The sequence below is a fragment of the Trachypithecus francoisi genome, unplaced genomic scaffold (genome assembly GCF_009764315.1).
Source record: "Trachypithecus francoisi isolate TF-2019V2 unplaced genomic scaffold, Tfra_2.0 Lachesis_group2, whole genome shotgun sequence".
Classification (NCBI taxonomy): Eukaryota; Metazoa; Chordata; class Mammalia; order Primates; family Cercopithecidae; genus Trachypithecus; species Trachypithecus francoisi.
The window spans coordinates 89,775,456-89,800,654 of record NW_022681465.1 but is presented as its reverse complement, the minus strand read 5'-3'; the positions used below and the strand labels follow the sequence as shown (position 1 = coordinate 89,800,654).

The following is a 25,199-nucleotide window of genomic DNA, read 5'->3' as shown; positions in this document are numbered from 1 at the left end:
TCCTTTCCATCCCACTGCAAGTATCCACTAGATGTGCTTGTCATTCAAGATATATTTGCAGTCTTCCTGTTTTTTTTACTGATATCTGAGATATTCACTGATATCAGTGAATATCCAGTCACTCAAAGTGAAAAAATTTCAAAATTCTTTGTCTTTTTATTATGATATATTCCATTAAACATCAATTTTTAGGTTCTGTTTAATATAACTATCCTAAAAAGATTTAAAAATAAGCAGTAAATGAAAGTGTTGAATTGAATAAAATAAATGGCATTACTAAACCATGCAACTGTAGTTGTCAAAGAAGTCCTCTAGCCTGCTGCCTAGCAGGCTCTGGACCCCTTCTTGCTACTACATACACAGTGGTGCATTTTAGAGCTCCTCACTCAGAAGCCAGGGAACAGGAAAGACACACTGTTTCCAAATGTGACACCACCTGGCTTCAGGGACTGGGAATCGCAGTCACACACTGTTTGAGCCAGGTATTGACGTTGAAGATGCCACTACTCAGGACAGCAGTCCCCTCTCACCTGTGGTCTCATGTTCCTAGGTTTCAGTTTTCAGTGGTCAACAATGGTCCGTATGTATTAAATGGAAAATTTCAAATACACAATTGAATACGTTCTCAATTGTGTGCTGTGGTAAGTTGTGTGATGAAATCTTACCTCGTCTCACTTTGTCCTGCCTGGGATGTGAATCATTCCTGTGTCAAGAATCTCCATGCCACAGGTGCTCCCTGTCCCTTTGTCACTGAGTGACAGGCTCGGTTATCACATCGACTGTTACAGTTTCACAGTGTTGGTGTTCAATTCATCCTTACTTTACTTTAAAATCACCTACTGCGCAAGAGGAGTGAGTCTGGCAATTCAGATATGGCAAAGAGAAGCTGTAAAGTGCTTTTTTTCAGTAAAAGGTAAAAGTTCTTGACTTAAGGAAGAAAAAAAGTGGTATCCTGAGTTAGCTGAAGTCGATGGTAAAAATGAATTTCTATCCATGAAGTTTTGAACAGAGTATTGTCGTAATTGCTCCCTTTTACTATTATTGTTAATTTCTTACTATGCCTAGTTTATAAATTAAACTTTATCATAGATACAAACATATAGAAAAAATATAGTGTATATAGGCATCCACTGGAGGTGCAGAAACATTTTCCCCATAAATAAGGGAGACTACCATACTTGGTACACTGATACCATGATATTTTGAGGTTGATGTTTTTGACACTTGAACATTTTGAATGGTTAAATTTTTAAAATTGTTATTAAGTAACCTATGCAATGGATATCCTCCCTTTATCTCTGAGTCTTCTATTCCATCACAGTTCCATCTCTACTTCTGAGTGACACTCCAATCTTGACCCCAATGCGTTAGTTTGGCCCATGTTGGATTTCAGATGTCTGCAGGACATCAGATAAAAATTAGTAGATGCTGAGCTATATGGTTAAATGCTTCAAAAAATATTGGAGTAGAAGAGTTCAAGTATAAACGTCTTGATCACCGAGGGAAACAGTAATAGGAAAAGGAGCTGGGAACCAAGTAAAGATCATGAAGAACCACTCCACTGAAAGTTGTACAAGAGAAAAGGAAGCTTCAAAGGATGATAAGTAGGGAAAAAGAGGGAGCAAGAGTACAATGCCAGAAAGCGATCATATAAGGTAAGCACCAAAAAGTAAATACGGGACTTGTCACTCTCGGAATTTAAAGAAAAAGTTATTATGGCTTAGAACAGCAGTTTAACATGTGTCTGCTTGGGCTGCTATAACAAAAGACTATAAATTGGGTGCCTAAAATCATAGACATTTACTTATGACAGTTCTGAAGTTTGAGAAGTCCAAGGTCAAGGTGCTGGCTGATTTGTTTCTTGGTAAGAACCCACTTCCTGGCTTGCAGATGGCTACTTTCTTGTGTCCTCACATGGTGTGGGGAGGCAGGGGCAGGGGGTGGTGGAAGGGAGGGAGGAAAAGAGAGAGAGAGAGACAGAGACAGAGACAGAGAGAGACAGAGAGAACTCTGTTCTCCTATAAGAGCACTAATTCCATTATGAGGGCTGCACCCTCATGACCTCATCTAAACCTAATTGTTAATTCCTCTCAAAGCCCCACCTCCAAATACCATCACATTGGGAAGTAAGGCTTCAATGTATGAATTTCAGAGAACACAAATGTCCAGCCCATAACAATGTGGGTACAGGCATCACCTCTCCTTTTTGATTTCTTTCTTTTAGCTCTCCTCCTTGGAGCCCAATATCCCAATCTCCCCACAGGTCCTGGTCAAGGCAGTAACTGAGAGGTTGTAAAGCAAGGCTTTCAATGGGCTTATCAGGGGTCCAGTCGCTGTGGAGATCACTAATAGGGTGAGAAGTGAAGTATAAGGCAAATTGCAGTAAAATGTTTCATGTTGGAGGCTGAAAGCAAGGTCAAGACATCAGGGGCTCATTGTTGCTGGACACTGGCTAGTCTTAGACTGGCTGTAAGTCATGGAATGTGAACACACTTACGTGTGTATGTAACAAAGTCATATGCAGTGTATTCAATGCTACTGTCTCCTTCCCCCACCCCCAACATCCTTCCTTTTACATTGTTTGCATGTGGTTCCTTTTTAAAATGGTATAACCTAAACACGAACTGCTACTTTTAACTGATGCAGAGTGATTTTATCATCTTTATTTCTTGTGAACAAGCTTTACTTTTGAGATTTTGAGAAGGCAGAGAAATGCTGTAATAAAGAATGCAGATAAGAGATAGGAATTTGAAGGGGAGAGAAAGAATTAGAAGAGAAGAAAGAGGATGAGGAAACATTGATGAGGGAGGAGAAATGAGAGAGGGAGGGAGAGAAGAGTGGATAGGAGAGGAGACGAAGAATGGAGGGTATGTATAGTAAAAAGAGAAACTTGAATGATGAATTTCTTTATTCCCCTCAGCAATTGATAAGGAACTTACAATTAATTTAAAAAGGAAGTCAAGGTGAGAATTAGGTAAAGAATCATTGACTAAATACTTCTTTTACTATCTTTTCTGGTCAAAGAGAGTAAACAAAGGCCAAATATTCACTACATCTCTTGTTAAATAAAATTTATGCAAGTCCATTGATTTGATTAGTGAACTTCTGCACTAGATTCCAACAGACCAAGTCTAAATGGAGTCACTCAGGCCAAAGCTCCACCCCACCAAACGGAAACTTGTTGTTTATCTGACCTGAGAAATCAGGAGAGAGATAATAGCCAAATCCCCAAACAGATCAGTTTTAGCCTGCATGATAAGGAAGTCCCCTGTGCTTCAGTAACTACAAGAAAAGTAACCTAAAGTAACCTGATGTCAACCAATCCTTTTTTTGGATTATACTATTTTATCGTCCTTGTTTAAGTTGTCTTATAAAAACGGACTCTTCTGCCATGCCCAATGGAGTACTTGTTTAAACGTTTAAATGGGATGCTGCCAGATTTATGAATTGCTAATAAAACCTGTTCAGTCTTTAAACTTAATCTATTGAAATGTCATCTTTTGACACTTTGGATAATCAATTATAATGGACAAATGTCAATATATCACATATTTTACAATATAAACCACCATTTTTAGATATCACAGGAATTTACTTCTTTTACATTTAAGCTTTTACATTTATGTTAGACTGGAGTGGCTGTAGTGCAGATAAACACATTGATAATGCTGCCCATCCTTCAAGGAAATGGCACAGGACTTACTGATGAACTCAGTGTGTGTTTGGTAAGGAAGGGGTAAGACTGGGAGTGTGGGAAAGAGAAGAATCTTCAGGGATAATTGCAAAGTGTTTTACAGAGATGAGGAAGCCTTACAGAAGAAACAGGTTTGGAGGCCGTATTAAGAATGCGTTGAGCTGTCAATGAGAGAAAAACCACACTCCACGGGCTTGGACACTGGTAGTCCATTCATTTCAGCTAACAAGGAGCCTGCAGTTAGGCTTTTGATGGCAAATATCAGCTTAATGATGCCATATAGCGATCTCCTCACTGGCCACTCTTTCTCAGCAATCTTTACCAGAGTCTCCTCATTAATGTATCCTCAAAATACTGCAAGTTCTGGAAAACTTACAGATTCCTCCCTTTCCTCCTTGCTTGATTCCCTACTCTGTGCTCCCCCTGGTGTCTTCCCAGGAGATGGCATCCATTATTATTCCTGTAAATACCACCTAAATGCTCATGACTATCAAATTGACATCTCCAGCTAGGACCTCTCCTCCAAAATCCAAATGTGCACATACAACACCAAACTGGATACTTCTACTTGGGTCTCAGGACATATTTCAGGAAACGTCAAAATAAACATGTTCAAAACTGAACTTTGCTCCTGTCGCAAGAATTAGAGGTTGACTGAGTCACATTCTATTTTCAACTTCACTTTTCTTTTTCTGCCCATTCTATGAGGTTACCAAAGGTAAAAATCAATTGTCCATGCACTCCTACACCTGCTGGTGTCTGTGTGACACAATTCTGAGCAATGAGATAAATAGACATCTCCTGGTGCTGCTCTTTCCCCTCATTTCTTCTTCATGACTGAAGCATGAATAGAAGGCTTAAAGATTCAGCAGCCATATGGTGGCCGTGAGGCAATAGAGATGAAGATAAAAGTTGAAACACTAAGGGTGGCAGAGAGGAAATAGAGAAAGAGCCTGGGCCTGTCTATATGGCATCATTGAGCTGACGTTAGCCATCAAATGCCTAACTGTAGCCTCCTTTTTAGGTGATATAAATGGAACTATCAGTGTCCAAGCCCCTTGAGTGTGGTTTTCTGCCATTAGCAGCCCAACTCATTCCTAACTGATGCGGCCTCCAAGGCTGTTTCTTCTTTAAGTCTTCCTCATTTCCGTAAAGTACTTTGCAATTATCCCTGTAGACTCTTCTCTTTCCCACACTCCCAGTCTTACCCCTCCCCTACCACGCACACACGCTGAGTCCGTCAGTAAGTCCTGTGTCATATCCTTGAAGGACAGGCAGCACTGTCAATGTCTTTATCTGCACTGCAGACACTCTAGTCTAACTTAAATGCAGAAGCTTCTTAGCTGTCTTACCCACTTCCATTTTGGCCTCTTTCCAGTCACTTCTCAACCCAGTAAATCTTTCCAAAAATACTAGTGTTATCATCAGGTCTCTGCTTAAAACCCTTTACTGATTCCCATTGTACCTATAATAGAGTCAAAGCCACATACTAAGACTTATAAGAAGCTCATGGTCTCCTATTCCCTCCTTCACCAACCCAGCAGGTGTCCCTCCAAGCCTTCCTCAGGAAGCTCTAGCCACAATGGCTTCCCAGAGCACCATAAATTCTCTTAGGCCCCAGATTATTTTCACATGTGGGTTCCATTCTTACCCTCTGTCCATCACATTTATTATAGCTTCCTTCTGCCTTCAAGTCTCATTTAAGTGGTCTCCAGTGAGGCCTCTTTGACCACCCTATTAAAATGAAAATAGTCTTTCCTACCCAACCCCATTGCTTTCAAAAACAGGAAGAATTTTTTATAAAGCACCTTCTACCATTTTGATACGTATCCACTTAGGGAAATAGAAATCATATCAATTTGTTTTAACAGAGAGAATTTAATATAGATAATTGGCTAAACAGGCATTGGCAGGATGAAAAAACAAAAAGGGGACACAGGTACCACATAGATAGTAACTCTAACAATCTTGGTTGAGAGTTACCAGACCTCAGAGGAGGAGCCCTGCCAGGCTGGGACGCAGAACTCTGAGGGTGTCACTTGTCTCCTGCACCACTTCAGGAAGTTGGAGGAGGGTCTGGCTGTGAGAGTCGAAGGGAGGGTGCACCTGGCTGGTGCAGGCACTTCTGACAGGTTGCAGAGAAGCTGGTCCTGGGAGTGATGGAAGAAACTAGAAAGCTGTAAACAACCAGTGATGCTGGAGTAAACCACATAGCAATAATTCCTGCGGGGGTAAGAGAAAGAATAGGCAGGAGCAATTCCCTGTTGCTTCCTATTGCCTTTCAGTCTTCCTTAGTGCCCCCTATTGGTAGAGCCTAGAATGGATCCACCTGGCAAAAGAAATGTTTGCAGAAGCCCAGGTTAAGCAATTCAGAGGAGCAAATAAAAGAGTAGATTTAGAGATGAGCTATCATAGCTTCATGACCAGCATTGTATTCATTTGTTTACTATCTTTTCTTTTCTACTGACCATATGTGTTCAGGATCCATGTCTCTCTTTTTACTATTGTAACCCCCCCACCAACCCATGTCCCCCATGTGCACAGCACAATAGCAAGTAGACAGAAGATAATCAACAAATATTCGTTGCATGGATGAATAATAGATGAATTTATTAGATTTTTTTCCTCAAAACTACTCAGCAAAATGTACAATTCAATTTTCATCAGTAAAACATGAGACATTTAGTGCCTCATGTGATGTTCTAGGCATTTGGACTAAAAATGCCTAGAACATCATATGAGGCAGTTTCTTTTCATGCAGGTGGGAATTTAAGACATTTTCATATGAAGCTAGGTAATAAAATGCTGTGGCAACATTCATATGTTTAAATGTTCTAAGAGTTGAAGAGGCATCAAAACTTATATCAGAAAATAAAAAGGTAAATGCAGGTTTGGAGTGATTCAGGAGATGTGCAGAAGAACTTATAATCTGAAGCAGGCTTGAGAAAGGAGGGAGAAAAGCAAAGCTGTGAAGGAAGGATAAATTTGGCAGGTTTCGAGATGATTCTGCTGAAAGCAAAGAAATGAGAGATAGTAGGAGAAGTCACTGGAAAACGGAATTGGAACCAACTGTGGAAAACCATCAATTTTGGAGTTCAAATTATGGGTGTTATGTCTTTTGCAAAGAGGGGGCATTAAAACACTTTAAGCAAAATAAATGATGCTGCTGTTGGGAATATTTTCTGAAGATAAATCTGGCAGTACCATGGGTAATTGATGGAGTGGGTTGAAACTAGAAGCAGGAGGACCAGTTAGGAGCCTATGACAATAATTCTGATCCAGGTAAAGATAATGGTAGAAATAAAGGAAAGAGATAACAGGTAACATTTAGAAGGAAGACTCAATATCACATAATACAGATTCAGTCTGGGACAAGGAGGGTGGAGAAGATATCTAGAATTAATCCACAGTGATACACATAGGGTTCAGAAAGGTGGAGATAGAGCAGAGACTACCTACTTATCAGAACTTGATTAATAATGGCATCAGTACAATAAAAATCACGGTGAATTATTTTCAGTATTTTAATTTTAATTTTATGTTCAGGGGTACATGTGCAGGTTTGTTATGTAGGAACACTTGTGACTTGGGGGTTTGGTGTACAGATTATTCCATCACCTGTATACTAAGCATAGTACCTGATAGTTTTTTTTCCCCTGAACCCCTCCCTCTTTCCACCGTCCTCCCTCAAGTAGACCCCAGTGTCTGTTGTTCCTCTCTTTCTGTCCATGTGTTCTTATTATTTAGCTCCCACTTCTAAGTGAGAATATGTGGTATTTGATTTTCTGTTCCCATGTTAGTTTTGTTCTTTTTTATGGCCGCATAGTATTCTATGGTGTTACCACATTTTCTTTATCCAGTCTACTGTTGATAAACATTTAGTTCGATTCCAGGTCTTTGCTGTTGAAAAATTACAGTGAGTATTTGTCATCCAATAACAAAAGTCAGCATTTTGAAAAGCTAATATGAATCTGGAAGAATGTATATATCTTCATCTTGAGGAACTTCAGAAGGACGAGGCTTCTGGAGGTTATAATAGTCAGAAGATGTCTCATTTCCGTAGATATCCTCCTCGAAATCGGACTGCCGTGTGTTTTCATATAGTTCCTTATTGGTTTTTCCTTTAACTTTGGGAGGACCTGCTTCCACATTTTCATAGTTTGTGTGTATGTTATTTCCTTTGACAGCAGATTTGTGGTCTTGGGTTTCAACTGAGATTTTATGCCTTAAGCCAATGATGCGGGGGCCCAAGAATGTTTTAGTACAGACTTTTCTCCTGCTGCTTCTCCTTTGCAAAAATCTCGGTAAGGTAAATTGTGTGGCCACATGGTGTTTACAGTGCCAAACACACCCAATTCCACAAACCACTAAGAGTAAAAGAAGCGAAATTCCTACAGAAATGGCCACTAAATTATTTCCACAGCTTTTCAACATTTCTGTACGAACAGTGCTGTTTAGTGGTTTGGTGTTACCCTTAATGAATTCACAATGTAATTCCTTGTAGCCTAGTATTATTAAAAAATGAGTTTGGAAGCTCTTTTAGGCATTTCCTTTTCAGAGCTGAAAGAATGCTATCTGGTAAAGTCCTGATGCAGTTAGAGGAGAGAGTGTATAAACTTATTTTTGGAAGATGGCTCTCTTCGTGTGTGATGCTCTTCACATTACAGCCATTAATGTATAATTGTACTGTATCAAGGGGATTTTATTCCATTCCACTTCCTTTTCTGTTAATGAATCACAAAATGAAGCAGAAATGAGTAGAAGATGACAGTAGAGTAGAAAACTCAAGAAAAAGAAGGTTGAATGTCAGGTGTGGTGGCTCACGCCTGTAATCCCAGCACTTTGGGAGGCCAAGGCGGGTGGATCACGAGGTCAGGAGATCGAGACCACCCTGGCTAACAAGGTGAAACCCCGTCTCTACTAAAAATACAAAAAATTAGCCAGGCATGGTGGCAGGTGCCTGTAATCCCAACTACTCGGGTGGCTGAGGCAGGAGAATGGCATGAACCCGGGAGGCAGAGTTTGCAGTGAGACAAGATCGTGCCACTGCACTCCAGCCTGGGCAACAGAGCGAGACTCCCTCTCAAAAAAAAAAAAAAAGAAGGTTGAATGATCTGCCATCCAGAAACCTGCTATAAATTAAAAATATGTTAATTGCATACTTATTATCTAACATAGAAAAATTACTGATATTCACCAATGCATTAAACACCAGCATATAGTGAGCTTCTGCTTTTAATATACAATACACTACCTGTTGTGATGAAAGAAAAAAGAGTTAGAAAAATTCTGTCCCTGCCCAAGCCTGAGTGGTTTTATCACTTAGATCTCCACATAGTTTTTGACAATTAGGTTAACAATTTTCAAGTGAAAGATAATGTTCTGAGCACAATAGAAGAAATGGGACATGTGCAGACAAGCGCAATCATCTTCATTACCTGTCACCTCTTTTGTGAAGCCCTGCCTATCCTTCTTTGAAGCAGGTAGAGACCTTGTCTTTTTCTTAACCATTCCTTCCTCTGCAATCCCTCATCAATGAGTCCATTCTCTACTATAGTGCCATAACCTAAATGAGAGAGAATTGTATTCTTACTCGGTTAAATGGTGGGCAGAGTTCAGGTCATTTCATCTGTATGTTCCTAGAGAACAGCACAACACCTAGCACAGAAAATGCATCCAATCAATATTTGTTGAATGAAAGAATGCATTTAAAAATGACTGCAAATTTCAGCATCTAATTGCTTAAGATGATAGTTTAAAACTCAAGGGTGCAGTTTATGCTTAAAACATGAAATGAGACCTTTAAAGTAAACCAATGTATTTTCAAAAGCCTTTGTATCACAGGTTTTCTCATAGCTTTCAGAAAATAACTTCTATCTAAGATGATTTTACATTGTTTTCTGTTGATGCTTTAAAATGGCAAGGAGATAAGAAGGGGAAGTGTTCAACTGGGCTGCATGTTCCATTGTGATTTTATGAACAAAACATTATTACTGTATATTTTCAGTCTGGATGTAGAAATAGATCCAACAGGGCCTGTGAAATGATTATTATCCTTTATGGAATGTTATCATCAATAATGTTTAGTTAAGAGCTTCAGCTTTTAAACACTGTTACAGGGATTATCTCATTTAATCCTATAGCTGATGTATGCAGTAGGTACTATTTATATCATCATTTTATAGATAAGAAGAGAGGCTTAAAGAAGTTAAGTAACTTCCTTACAACCAAAATGTTACTGAATGAGAACTCAGGTAAAAATTTCCCCAAAATATTATTTATCCAAATATCTGTAACGTGCTAAGTGCATCAGTCACTAAATTTGTATAGCTTGATTAGCTCTGAGGTTTTTGAAGGTTGGAAATTATATATTATTTACCTTTGTATTACCAACACCAGCATTAGACATAGAATGACTAATCTATTAAACGTTCGTTAATGAAGGAAGTAATCTCCTTATGGGATGATAATAATAGTAACAATGAAGAAGAAAAGTAGAAATTCACAAAATGGTGCTCTGCTTTTAGTGAGTATTCACGAAAAATTTAATGGTAATGAACGTTCATAAATTTGTCTAAGGTTAGAATATATTAATATGCACATATTTAACTTGACATTTCACATAATAAAATTAAATAAGATGTGCAGCTAATTTATAAATTTTTTTTGATAAAAATACAGGTACAAGCACCCCAGATGCAGAAACGTTTTAATCTCCTTGGAATTTTGGGGAGTAATATTGAGGTTGAGAACTGTATGGTCCACCACACAAGATTTACAATCTGTAGGAGCCCTCCTTTATAAGGCCAGCCGCGCTTGTGTTCAAGGACAAAAGTTTAGCCAAATGATTTTAATCATTAGGACCTCATTTTCTGTTTGAAACAGATGAGGGCCAATTATCTGCAAGATATTTTATGGTATATATGGTTACCGATTTAAGAAATTAGTGGCTGGGCGCTGTGGCTCACGCCTGTAATCCCAGCACTTTGGGAGGCCAAGGCAGGTGGATCACGAGGTCAGGAGATTGAGACCATCCTGGCTAACACGGTGAAACCCCGTCTTTACTAAAAACAAAATACAAAAATTTAGCCGGGCATGGTGGCGGGCGCCTGTAGTCCCAGCTACTCAGGAGGCTGAGGCAGGAGAATGGCATGAACCTGGGAGGCAGAGCTTGCAGTGAGCAGAGATTGTGCCACAGCACTCCAGCCTGGGCGACAGAGCGAGACGCCGTCTCAAAAAAAAAAAAAAAAAAAAAAAAGAAATTAGTTGCCAGAGTATTTGAAGTAAATTTACAAAATAAAATATTGATTGAAATTAATCAACTTTTTGAAAGATACCAGGCCTGCAACAGAAGTCACGGTGAGGGTTGAGGAAGGCTAACTATTGTCACTTCTGCAGCTGAGGATAAGGCAATAAATTGCCCTTTTAATTTTTAAGAAGAAAAGGTATTTTTACCATCTATGTTATTCTATGTAGAGTAGACATTCGGGTACATCCAAAATATTAAAATTGTTTGTCTAAGAGATATTTACCAAGATAAAGACAAGAAGACATTTTACAGAAAAAAAATGCATCATTTTCTTTGAAATAACATTACAGGAAAAAAACCTGTGAGACATGAACAAAGACCTACTATAATGAAAAACACATTTTAAGCAATAATCCTTCAAATATAGTTTAACATTTAAATAATGTTCACTTTGCCCAGTTTGAAAGAAGACTCTGTTTTCATTTTGGAAAGCAGTTCCAACAGGTTACCTAATAATTTGACATTGTTCTTAAAATCGCAAATTGCTGAGAAACTTCAGGAATTTTCAAGTAAGATGATGCACTTCTGTTTGGAAACAAAGTAACAGCAAAGCATAATCATATTGTAAAGGAACATCAACATCACTCTCAGTTTGTAAATTGGCTTTCCCCCTTATAGCTACGTAAGGCATTTTTTTCTAAAAACTGTAATAAGATAACAATCATTGATTAATTAAAGACAAACTTGTTTCTTATAGTTTTTAATCACCCAAATACCTTAAATCAATTTCTTACTTACCTCAAGATTGGTGTGTCAAACTCTCTCTTTTGTTCTTTTGGTTATGTTTTAAACCTGCATTGGGTTAGAACTTGTTCCTCTTTTTCACTTTGGTAGGTTACTTCCTTCTTTCCCTCCTTTCAGGTTATTTAACACTTGCAAAGTTTCCTGGCTCTAGAGGAAGTTAGTATCAGATGCAGCAGAATTAAGATAAATGGTGTGAGTTTTTGAATAAGGAAGTCTGGCCCTTCATCTTTGTCAAGTAATAATTTTTTAACTGTGTCAGAAAATAATATGTAAAGCCTACGTGGTTTTTTATTTGGGCCATATTTGCAGTTCCCATTTTAATATCAATAAAAGTCACTTCACTTGTACTTTAAATGTTTCAAAAAAGAAATATTTTAAATGTGGTAACACATAGGTCTTGGGCTTTTATTATTATTATTTACTTGTGTTGCTAGACCAGTCCTCTCTTCAAATATTAATATTATGTACCAATGCTCCCAAGTTATAGCCATACAGGTGAAATCAGTGTCCCAATTTGGGTTTGGAAAATGTTAATGTTCTTTTAAATGTATAAATAGGAATTTCCTCAGGTATGTTTTGAGGCCCATTGCTTCTGGGACATGCTAGTAGCTCTTCCATCAAGTAAATGTGGGGAATACTGCTTCCCTGGATATTCATGGGCATATCAGCATGCTAAAGCCAGCAAGCAAAATAAAACCAAATAAGAAAAAGAAATTGTTTAACTTTGCTTAATAATAGTAGTCAGTATGTTCTTAGCACTAAGTACTCCAAGCCTTTTGTGTAATACTCAGCAAATCTTGGCAACAACCCTATGAGGGAGAAAAACTGTTATTAGTCCTATTTTACAGAAAAGAAATAGAAGCACATAGAATTATCACTTTCCTGACAGAGCCTGCAGTCTGCCCCCAGCACCTGTGTGCTAAACCACTGCCCTGGCTGCCTTGCTAGATTGAGTAACATGTTTCCCACATAGATACCCTTACTGACAGCATCTCTTGGAGTCCAACTCCATGGGAACACACACAGTGCGAGATGCTGAATTAGACAAATTACAGATGAATTCGACAGATGAGATGACAAAGTAATGGAAAATTTGTCTTTTAAGTTGTATTGGAACTTTTTGAACCACAGAGGATTAACTTTGCATAAGGTGGTTTTAAAAAAGAGGATTTAGTTACTGAAATAACTACTGGACATTGGAAGGACAGGATGTATTATTAACACCTGTTGAGCACTGACATTATGCCAGGCATTGTGCTAAGTGATGAGGATGCAAGAGTGAATAAGCTCCCTGCAGCACTTAAAGCCAAGTAGAGAGGCTGCTGCACCCACAGAACATTTCAGATCAAAGTGATAAGGCCTACGAAAGACATGATTACAGGCCGGGCGCGGTGGCTCAAGCCTGTAATCCCAGCACTTTGGGAGGCCGAGACGGGCGGATCACGAGGTCAGGAGATCGAGACCATCCTGGCTAACACGGTGAAACCCCGTCTCTACTAAAAATACAAAAAAAAAAAAAAACTAGCCGGGCGAGGTGGCGGGCGCCTGTAGTCCCAGCTACTCAGGAGGCTGAGGCAGGAGAATGGCGTGAAACCCGGGAGGCGGAGCTTGCAGTGAGCTGAGATCCGGCCACTGCACTCCAGCCCGGGCGACAGAGCAAGACTCCGTCTCAAAAAAAAAAAAAAAAAAAAAAAAAAAAGAAAGACATGATTATGGACAGGGACAGTGGAGGTAAAGGAAAGAGGCATCCAGCTCAGAGGGTGGTCAGGGAAGACAAGACCTGAGCTAAGCCTCATAAATAAGGTGTTAAGGCAGAATAGGGGTGTCCTGGACAAAAATCTTACAGTGAAGGAGGTTACGAAGTTGTGAGGCTATGAACCTGCTGTGCTCCACATTCTCTCCAGTATGTTTAACTGCAGTATTAGCCACCCTCCAAATAATATACACACTCGCCTGCCTAGGCGCTCGTCTGTAAGAAAGGCAGTTTATACAATGTTTGTGTAAAATTATGATTTTCTCTAGAAGGCAGGACAACTGGTGCTCATTTAGGTTTTCCCTTTGAACTTAAAAAAGTTGTTTAACCCCTTATTATTTTAGTTTTTCTAAGGATAAATAAAATGGAGGGAAAATGACTGGCACTTTCCTCAAATAGAATTTGTTTGATGTCATAGATGTAATTATTCTTCAAATTTATAAAATAAATGTTGTATATATTCAAAATATAATGATTGGATCATTATCATTTGTAGGGATTAGGTTTTATGTCTTGAATTCTATATTTTCCTACTTCCCAATCTTTGGCCTCACAAAGTACATATTTCTTGTCTTCTTTCAGTTCCTTTTTAATCACAGCAATTATGTCTAGGTTTCTTTTTCCTGCTTTTTCTTCTACAGTTATATGGTTTGGGTAGTTAAGGGCTTAGGAGGTAGTTTATTGTTCTATAGTGTAATTTGGACTGGGTCTTTCATCTAAGTACATCTTCCTCTCCTGTTAATTGATGACAGCAACCACTTTACTTAATTGTGATTTAAGTTTCTAGCAATTTCTTGCGTGTCAGTTAGTATCTATTTTAACCCATGCCCTTTTTCAGATACTTGAGCTGAGTAATATTAGTGATGGTAAAAATGAACAAATGTGTGTGTTGTGAATTTTATTTGAAAGCTTGCCAGACTAAAAGCATCTTTCTGGCTCTTCTGGAAGGAGCCCCCAACCCCTATTCGACTTGTTAAGGGTATTATGGGAATTTACATTTTAGCATAAAGCATTATGTTACCTGGGAAAGGTAATGCATTTAGTAGCTAACAAATTTATTAACACTAATTGGTTTATGGGATTAACCAGAAAGTAGCTAGAGTTTTAATAGAATGTGTCACTACCTTCCAACTAAAAGTTATTCACTCTGTGGCCCAAAGAGTTATAAAAATTTTAAAGTGGCTGGGCGCAGTGGCTCATACCTGTAATCCCAACATTTTGGGAGGCCTAGGCAGGCAGATCATCTGAGGTCAGGAGTTCAAGTCCAGCCTGACCAACATGGAGAAACCCCGTCTCTACTAAAAATATAAAATTAGCCAAGCATGATGGCACATGCCTGTAATCTCAGCTACTCGGGAGGCTGAGGCAGGAGAATCGCTTGAAACCGGGAGGTGGAGGTTGCAGTGAGCCGAGATCGCACCATTTCACTCCATCCTGGGCAACAAGAGTGAAGCTCTGTTTCCAAAAAAAAATTTTTTTTTAAAGTAAAAAAGTTGAGCAGCTAAAGATGAAGTGAGAAAGCATGAATAGGAAGAGGTAAAAATAAAACCATTGTTGCTTTAGTTATGCTTTGGGCCAGTCCTGGTAGCAGCTGGCAAACTTAAATCACATAATTTGTAGAGTATAGGGGATGGAATTTACTGAAATGGATCTCAGATATTAGTCAAGAGATTCATTCCCAAACTTGAATGTGTATCAAAATCATTTATGAAGTTTTAAACAAATATCTAAATTTCTAGGACCTCGAAGATTCTGCTTCATCACTTCTGGAGTGGGGCCCAGCGATCTTTATTTTAAAACCTTAGAACAACATCTAGGAATTTATGGGTAGGAAAATGAGATGTTATACAGACTGTGAGGGGAGAGATGGTTAGATTTTATTTTATAGTCTTTTGTGTTATTTTACATTTTCCACTAACATGTGCCACTTTTGTAACAAAACAAACTTTAAAGCCTCCCCAGGTGATTCTGATTTGCAACCATGTCTGGGAACCACTGATACAAATGAACCCCTGACTGCAGTGCAGATAAGTGATGTGATTTAATCCATAGCCTCCCTAGAAAGCAGAAGCCTGGTATGGATATAAAAATCCAGTCCCTTCATTCTGACCCAGCACTTCTGTGTTGTACTACAACACTATCTCAATGAGGAATAGATGAGAAAAATGTCCTTAGATGTCCCCTTCAATAGTCTATCTTTTCTTCTTCTTCATACATCATGAGGAGTTGGGGAGATACACATACACAAATAACAAGAAGTTGGGGAGAAGGAAAAAGGAGAGCAAAATCCATTAGGAGTCCCATAGGAATGGACTATGAAAAGCATAACCCTATTGGTGGACACTTTTAAGACATGAAATTTGCCACCTGGAACACTTCTCTGGCCTAAAATGATGAGCATTATTATGGTTCATTTGACAACTTAGAAAGGTTAAATTATGGTCTGGGACTAAAAGAGGAGACGCCAAAAGAAAAAGTAAAAAGACCCAGGAATTCCATTCATTGAGTGTACACACGCAATAGAAATAAGGATCACTTCTCTTTATAGCAGCTTTAGGCATAATAACACAAAGCTCTAGAAATAACCCAAAGGTCCATCAATAGTAAAACGAGTGAGTAAAGCATAGTAAATTCATGTGATGGAATACTACACAGAAATGAAAAATAACAAACTATAATATTGATATACACAACATCAGGATGAAGTTCACAAACAACGCAGAATTAAAGAAGCCACATACACAATACTATATACTGTATGATTCCATTTATATGATATCAAAATTACATAAAACTTATCTATGGATATATGATAAGAGGTCAGAAGAGCTGTAGTTACTATAGACCTGGTGATGCATCAGGGAGCCTTCCTGGATGCTGCAAAGTTCTATATCTTGATCTTTGTGGTGGTTATGAGGTGCATTTTATGTAACCATTCATTAAGCTGTACATTTAAAATTTGTGAACTGTATGTAAGTTGTATCTTAATTAAAAAATAAATTGGGAATGAATAAAAGAATTTTTTTATGTTATAAAAATGGAGATAATTGGATGTTTTTTCTTATTCATCTAGATTACCATCTTCTTTGGCAAGCTGGTCTACTAGTTTCAGCGAAGGAATTCTGTGCTTAATTTGAGGTAGACTTTTAACTGTTTGAATTCTAACTTTATTTGGAACTTCCTGAGCCTCAGACTTAGTGAAGCTGACATGAAGATGAATTATTAATGAGTTACTAATGAATATTGAGCTTCAACCCAGTCAAAGCAAGGGGTCTTATTTTCTGAGATCAAAAATATGATCATAAATATTTTGACTTACTCAAGGGATGTGTTCCCCCAAGATCACGTACAACCCAAAAACATAGGTATAAATCAATTTATACCTATTTCTTTTTCATCTTGATTAAGTAACACAGCTGTGAATCTTGCTTTCTTTGTCCATGAGTTAGCAATGGATGGGGCTGTCCCTGAGGTTCCTTCAAATCTACTAAGTAAAAATAACAAAAATTGGTCATCAACACAGTAAGAACAGAATGTCTGAAATTGGTTTTCGTGTTTAGTATACACTTCCCTTTAGTCCAACTCCCTTTTTTTTGGTCATAAGTCTTTCCTAATCGCTATGCAAATCAGATAACATGGTGTGAGTCTTACTTCAACTTTAGTTGAACAACATTGTCTTTTCTTCCTTCACTGTTTCCCGTTTATTCCCTCAGATAAAACTAAATGCACATTGAAGAAATCGTATAACCATTTAATATGAACAAATTTTGAAATATTTTACTTCTTCATGAATAAAACTGAAAACTGCATCATTCAGTATTCCTATAGCAGATACATCATTCATCTCAGGTTGCGTATATAATACCACAGGTCATATAACCCATAAACTATTACAATGACAAGTTTTTTTGTTCATTTTAGAAGAGTTCTGTGAACTAGTACATAAGATACCAAATAAGTCATTGTTTGATTCTGTCGACTTCTTCAGGAAATGTTGAAAGGCATAGTACAACACATTATAATTTTTTTTTTTTTGAGACAGGGTCTCCCTCTGTCACCCAGACTGGAGTACAATGGCATGATCTTGGCTCAATGCAACCTCTGCATCCCAAACTCAAATGATCCTCCTGCTTCAGCTTCCCAAGAAGCTGGGACTACAGGCATGAGCCATTTTTGTAGGTTTTTTTTGGCTAATTTTTGTAGTTTTTGTAGAGATGGGGTTTCACCATGTTGCCCAGGGTGGTCTAGAACTTCTGGACTCAAGTGATCTGCCCACTTTAGCCTCCCAAAATGCTGAAATTACAGGCTTGAGCCACCGCACCTGGCCACATATTATAATTTTTAAATAACTAAATTTGAAATTGCACGTGTAGTCAGGCTAGATGAGAAAACTACTGGATTCACAGGAACTTTTCTCCCACAGACAGCGTCAATCACTATTACCATTTCAGAACTGGCTGCGTTTGGGGGCTAGCTCATTAAAGGAAAATAATACCCTAAGCCTTTGCTTTAAGACCCTGCATGATCTCAGATGTACGCTGATTCCGACAATCAGTGAAAGAGAGGCAGAGAAAAGTAACAGCTTTAGATCTGCTCTTTTTACAAAATGGGATGGTGCCCTGCATAAGTCTATTTCGATAAGGAGAAGCAGAGGGTGAAGAAAATAAGAAAATAAACACTAAAAGAGTGGGTGGGGCAGGGGACCTCTCTAAATGGGTCTTGATAATCAGGCCCCCGCCTTTTATTCTCCCTTGGGAAACAAGCTTTGAAAGCCAATTCATCTTGAGATGAACACTGGTAAACATTCACCCAGAACTTGAGAGCACTGGTGTAGGGCATAAATGGTCTATGGTCTCAGGTAAGCCAGTGTGATGCTCCTGCTAAACCTGCTTTGTGCTTCCATGTAGACATCACCTTCTCCTTGGATATATTAACTATAGATTAGGCTAAAGTCACAATGGTCTTTCTTAAGTGACGTATCACTTACCATGATATGCTCCTTTTATTAATTTATTAGAATTTTAAGTCTATCTCTGTGTTGTCCTCAGAGTCTATTTCTATCCCTGACATTGATTAATTTGGGCCAGTCATTCGATCACAGAGCATCTCAATTTCCTCATCTGTAAAATGGATTTTAAGAGGTCAATGATTCTTAGGTCCAGTTGCTCACTGGAATCTCTGAGGAATTTTTAAAAATATGAGTGCTTAGGTTCCAGGCCATAAAAATGAAAGCAAAATCTCTGAGGGTGTAACTCAAGCATTAGTATTTTTTTTAAAGTCCCTTGGGTATGCAGATGTCCCCTGCTAGCCAGTATTGAACACTCAGAGCTTTCTTGAACTAATATTCTGTGACTCTCTGCCGTACCCTCTTCAGTAAACCACTTAACTCTTTACTTTGGGTTTCTTCACATGAAAAGGGAACTTGAAAGGGTGTGTTGAAAGAAAAACAGCCTGCAAAGTGCTTAAAGTTCATCAGAGGAATATATATCACTAAAAAGAAAGAACTCATGGCCGGGCGCAGTAGCTCAGGACTGTAATCCCAACCCTTTGGCAGGCCCAGGCAGGCGGATCACCTGAGGTCAGGAGTTTGAGACCTGCTGGCCAACATGGTGAAAACCTGTCTCTACTAAAAATACAAAAAATTAGCCAGGCATGGTGGTGGGCGCCTGTAATCCCAGTTACTCGGCTGGCTGAGGCAGGAGAATAGCTTGAACTGGGAGGGGGAGGTTGCAGTGAGCCAAGATCGCACCATTGCACTCCAGCCTGGGCGACAAAGAGGAACTTCGTGTCAAAAAAACAAAAAAAGAAAGAAAGAAAGAACCTAGAAATTTGCATACTGGCTAAAATGGCGCTAATATTTCACATTTATTGGGCACTGAACATAAGTCAAACATTTCTCTAATCCCTTTACATGAGTTTCCTTTTTTAATCCCCACAACAAGCATATGGATGAATATTATTCACTAGTTTGGAGATGAGGAAACTGACACACAGATCAGTTGAATTACCAACCCAAATTCATACAGCTTGTGCCAGAGCTTAAATTCCAACTTGGATCACACAGTTTGAGTCTAGAGCCTGTCCTTTTGAGTCTAGAGCCTGTGCATTGTACTTCTGCAGTGCTGTGAACTGCCCTTTTATTTTTACTTTGTTTATCTAAATTCCTGTGATGAAGTCCCAGATTAAAATCTGCTTTATTCCAAAGGAGATGAAGTCAAATTCCTATTTATTTCACACCATCCGATCTGAGCTAAAGACAGTGCCCTGACTGTGGAATATTGACAACATGAGCAGAGTTCTTGCACAGGCTTTAGGAAAGTTTGAGAGGTTTTAATAAGTAATTGAGGAGGTATAAAAATGAAAGACTGAACTGTAAGATCATGAAGCTTGTAATTAGAATTTTTCTTCTCTACAGTTCACAGCCGGGGAGTGACATGCTCAAAACAGGGCTTAAGTATGGCAACCCTGGCTACTATTATGCAGAATCATGGAAACGACCTCATGTTTACCACTGACTGGATTTGGCAAGCTGCTCCAAATAGAGGCAGCCCATGTCTCCGCATACGCAAGAACATGTCCGTACTCCAGATCACACCATCTCTTGCCTGCACAACTGCAATAACCTCTTCCTGCTCTTCCTACACTGGCGATGCTACAATACTTCATCCTTCGGCTGACAGAGTGATATTTCCCAAACTATAAATCAGATCACATCAGACCCCCTGCATAAGACCCTTTACTGGCTACCTATAGTCTTAGAATTAAACCCCAACCCCTAATACAGGCTATAAGGCTCTCCATGCTCTGGCGGCTGCCTCTTGCTATTACTTCCTCCTGTGTCCTCCCCAGATCACTAGCCTCCAGTGACCCTTCTCTGCACCTCCTGTGCGCCCAGTTCTTTCCTGCCTTAGACCCTGCACTAGTTGTGCCCATTACCAAACTGCTCTTCTCCTAAATCCTCTCATCCCTGCATCCTTCTCACTGAGGCTTCCTCTTCCATATCCCCTCCCCAGCGAGGATTTCCATGACCTGCCCAGTTTGAAGTGCACCCCAACAGATGCTGTCACTCACTATCAACCCATATACACTGTCACGGTCACCCACACAAGACTGTCACTCACTGTCAACTCTACATACATTATCATTCCTACACATGCTTTCACTGTTATCACTACACATGCTGTCACTCCATCTCACCATCACACACATGCCCTCACTGATACCCCATACACAGGCTGCCCCTCTCTGTCACCACTAGACATGCTGTCATTCACTGTCAAACCTACACATGCTGTCCCTCCCTGTCACTCCTACACATGGTGTCACTCACTATCATTCCTACACATGCTGTCCCTCACTGTCACCCCTACATGTGTGCCATTCACTGTCACTCCTACACAGGCTATCACTCACTGTCACCCCTACACATGCTGCCCCTCTCTGTCACCTCTACACATGCTATTACTCCCTGTCACCCCTAAACATACTGTCCCTTACTGTCACCCCTATGCAGTCTGCCATTACTGTCACCCCTACACATGCTGCCCCTCACTGTCACCCCATACATACTGTCCCTCACTGTCACCCCTACACATGCTGTCACTCACTGTCACTCCTACGCGTTTTCACTCACTGTCACCCCTACACATGCTCTCACTCACTGTCACTCCTACACGTTTTCACTCACTGTCACCCCACACATGCTGCCCCTCACTGTCACCCCTACACATGTTTCCCCTCACTGTCACTCCTACACATGCTGTCATTCACTATCACTTCTACACATGCTGTCACTCTGTGTCACCCCATACATGCTGCTCCTCACTGTGACCCCTACACATGCTGTCATTCACTGTCACCTGTACACATACTGTCACTCCTACATGTTTTCACTCACTGTCAACCTACACATGCAGTCACTTGCTATCACCCTTACACATGCTGGTCCTCACTGTCACCCTTTTACACGCTGTCCCTCACTGTCATCCCACATATGCTGTCATTCACTGTCACTCCTACACGTTTTCACTGACTGTTGCACCTACACGTTCTGTCACTCAGTATCACCCCTACACATGCTGTCCCTCACTGTCACTCCTACACACATTATCACTTGCTGTCACTCCTACACATTCTCTCACGCACTCATGTCACTCGTACACACATTGTTTCTCACTGTCACCCCTACATACATTGTCACTGACTGTCACCCATACACATGCTCTTGCTCATTGCCACCCTACATATATTGCCATTCACTGTCATACCCACACATGCTCTCACTGTCATCCCTACACAAATTGTCACTCACCATCACCCCATAGATATTGTCGTACATGGCCACCTTACACACATTGTCACTCCCTGTCACAGTTACACATGCTCTCACTGTCACCACTACACACATTGTCACTCACTGTTACCTCTACACACACGCATTCACTGTCACCCCTACATATGCTGTCACTTCATCCCTCTGCCCATTATTATCATTAGCCCTATACACAAACATGTCACCCCTGCACACATCGTCACTCTCATCTCTGCACATGCTCTCACTGTCACCCTGCACATGCTGGCACTCCCTATTACCCCACACACACTGATGCTCACTTTCACACCAACTTGTTCCATTTTCATAATAGCTTGTAGCACAGTCTCATACTTTGATATTTTGTGTTACTCTTATCCCTCCTAAACTTAGTGCTGAGCTCATGAGAAGATGAGTTATGTTTTTCTTGTTCACTGCTGTCTTATTTATCAGTGTCTGTCATCATGCAAAAAGGGTTCAATAAATCTTGCTTATTAATAAATGAAAAAGTAGGGATTGTTTTGGGAGAGTAATCTCGGGTTAAAACAATAGACTTTATGATGTTAAACATAAATGCACATCACACAGCATATGCAGCACTTGTAAGTGTATTATATATATATACACACACAAATATTTGCACACATACAAATACACATATGTAGTTTAGAGGATAGCAAATAAGTACAGTCAGGTAAAGAAATTGAAAATCACCACTACTTTGGAAACCCCAATTTGCCCCACCCCATGATGTTCTCATCCTTCATCTAGAGAGTAACCGTCATCTTGGTTTGTGTTTGTTAATCATTCTTGTTCTTTTTAAGAATTTGGTCATCTAAATGTGTGCCTGTAAATTGTTTGGAAAACTAGAGCGCAAGTACAGGCTCAGCTAGTGTAGCAATGGCAAGATCCCCAGTCTTTGATGAGGCTCTCAGGAGAAGCGAATCCATACTGAACCATGAGACCAGCTTGTTAAGAACTTACAAAGCCCCTTCTCGGGGGCTCCAAGGTCAGTGGAACAGGTGTGGAAAGTGCCATGAGAAATACACAGCTTGTCAGGAAGCTGGCAGGGCTGTAGTGTGGACCAGACACTAGATGGCTGATGGAGACAAGGTCAGAGCCAAGGGTTGCTTTGTATTATTCTGCTTCTAAGTATGGCCTATTGGGTTGGTCAAAAAAGAACATTTCTGTGGAGTAAAAGGACTTTTGGCTAATTCAGGCAGCAGAATGTCAAGACAAGACAATTGTAGGCAAGTATAGGGGCCAGGGTCACTGGGACATTCTGTCCTTAGGTTTGAAAAGGGTGCAAAGTTGGCTGGGTGTGGTGGCTCATGCCTGTAATCCCAGCACTTTGAGAGGCCAAAGTGGGTCACTTGAGGTCAGGAGTTCAAGACCAGCCTGGCTAACATGGTGAAATCCTGTTTCTACTAAAAATACAAAAAATTAGCCAGGTGTAGTGGCGCATACCTGTAATCCCAGCTACTCGGGAGGCTGAGGTAAGAGAATCGCTTGAACCTGGGAGGCAGAGGTTGCAGTGAGTGGAGATGGTGCCATTGCACTCCAGCTTGGGCAGCAGAAAGCAAAACTTCATCTAAAAAAAAAAGTACAAAGTTAACTTGAATAGGGTGCATTATGTCCAACAAAAACTGTGTCTGATACCATTTGACTGGTTGATTCATTTAATATTTATTTAGTTTTACACTTTGCCTCTAGATTGTCTTTAGGACTAACTTTATTGCATGCATATAAATTCCATTTGAGTTCTTTTGTTTCAAGGGACACAGCCACAACTCAAAGTGACTTACACAAAGTGGATTTACTGACCTATCTAACTAAAGAGTCTATGTGCTTACTTAGTTTCATTGGCAATCTTTTATTTCTCAAACTGCCTGATGAGTACATGGGTATTCATTACAATAATCCTCTTGAATATCTGAAATGTTTCATAATAAACTAACATAAAACAAAGGTGAAATGACTGGATCTAAAGTTTCAAAAATGTCATCAGGTCTTGGTCTCTCCTTTTTATGGTTGGTTCTCTTTCTTCTAGGAAGCCCCTAAAGCTCCAGGCTCCATACAGTGGCAGGATAGTAGCAAGAATACTTGTCCTGTCTACACTTCCAGAAGTCCTAGAGTTGGCCACTGGCCTGAGTTAGGTTCCAAGCCAACTGTTGGAACATCCTGTGGCTAGAGATGTGTGATGCTCTGATGGCTTGAGCCAGGCTCACACACCCACCCTGAAGCTAAGAAATGAGGCCAACAACTCCTCCCTACTCCAAAGCATGGTTTGCCAATGGCTAGCCATGACATTTTGACTATAAGAAGGTGAAGGAATGCTGGGCAGGAGAAACACAAGTGACCACTTCAATTCTTGAGGATTGTATAAAGGGATAAGGGCAAAACAAAGAGTTCTCTTAAGAGAGAGATAATAACTATTTCTCAAGTTGTCTCCCGAATTCTGTTGAGGACCTAAGGCAGCCCCTAAGCAGAATTACTATCAATAAGTCATAAAGAAGCACCAATATTATCCTATTGGTAGAAGGAAATACTGGAGTTATACTTTTGTCAATAAAACTAGTATTGATACTCTCCACTGTGACAAAAACTCTCTTCTTGAAGAAACTCTCCCAAGGCTGGGCCTTTTCTCTGCTAAGTACCAACCTTGGCCTATACAGACTTGGAACAAACACTAACAGTTTCTCACAGCTCAAGGCCACATCCCTAGGATGACCCTAGCTGCCCCTTAAAGTGTTGCCTGAAAAAACCTCAAAGCTACCAAAAGAATCCACTGTTTGTTCCAGCCAACACCTGAAGATAGAGCCCTTGTCTCCTAGTCTCTATGGGAGAGTAGGAGCTTAACTTTGATCATGTCCAGTAGCAAACTCAGATGGGTTTCATGTGGAGTAACTCCCCTCTTCCTGCTTTTTGTAATTTTTTCCCTTTCCTGGCTCTGCTGAGCCTCTGCTCACTCCCTCCCTATTCCCTCATTCTCCCTTTAGATGCTGAGTCACCTTTGTACAAATCAAACTTGACCACAGTTCACACTGGGCTCTTTTCCTCATTGCAATAGTATATTACTGATTAAAAATCTGTCTTTTTTATTTTACTAGTGCCCAGTGTTGTTTATATTACCTTCAGGAAAAACAAACAAACAAAAAAGGTTACTGTAGAAGTGCCAGGATGCTTTGGAAGCAAATGTTTTAAAACCAAAACTTAGAGAAGGCTGCCCTCTACTGCTTAAAAATCTTGGTTTGGCAAGTGTGTGTGCATAGTTTTGTTTTTGTTTTGTTTGTTTTTATCTTTCTCACCCTCTATTTTTGTATGCATGCCCAGTTACTAGCGTCTTTGTTATCAACATGACTTCTATGCAACTGATTTTTAGAAACTA

General features: G+C 39.8%; 1 protein-coding gene across 4 annotated transcripts; it reads right to left on the bottom strand.

The window, feature by feature from the left end:
• Positions 1–6,454: 6,454 nt before the first annotated feature.
• Positions 6,455–11,898, bottom strand: GAPT (GRB2 binding adaptor protein, transmembrane). 4 transcript variants are annotated; one of them, XM_033179622.1, is made up of 3 exons: positions 11,742–11,898; positions 9,133–9,260; positions 6,455–8,418 (listed from the first exon to the last, which is right to left on the bottom strand). In XM_033179622.1, exon 3 carries the CDS (start codon positions 8,126–8,128, stop codon positions 7,655–7,657), a length of 474 nt encoding a protein of 157 aa, XP_033035513.1. In that variant the 5' UTR covers positions 8,129–8,418; positions 9,133–9,260; positions 11,742–11,898; the 3' UTR covers positions 6,455–7,654. The 4 variants fall into 4 exon arrangements, with proteins under 4 accessions (XP_033035513.1, XP_033035515.1, XP_033035516.1 ...); XM_033179624.1 differs by having other exon boundaries at positions 9,133–9,352; positions 11,742–11,885; XM_033179625.1 differs by lacking the exon at positions 9,133–9,260 and adding an exon at positions 9,288–9,352 and having other exon boundaries at positions 11,742–11,885.
• Between the last annotated feature and the right edge of the window lie 13,301 nt (positions 11,899–25,199).

Excerpts from the sequence above, each read along its gene's own strand:
- GAPT (XM_033179622.1), bottom strand. The coding sequence starts at position 8,128 with ATGTTGAAAAGCTGTGGAAATAATTTAGTGGCCATTTCTGTAGGAATT.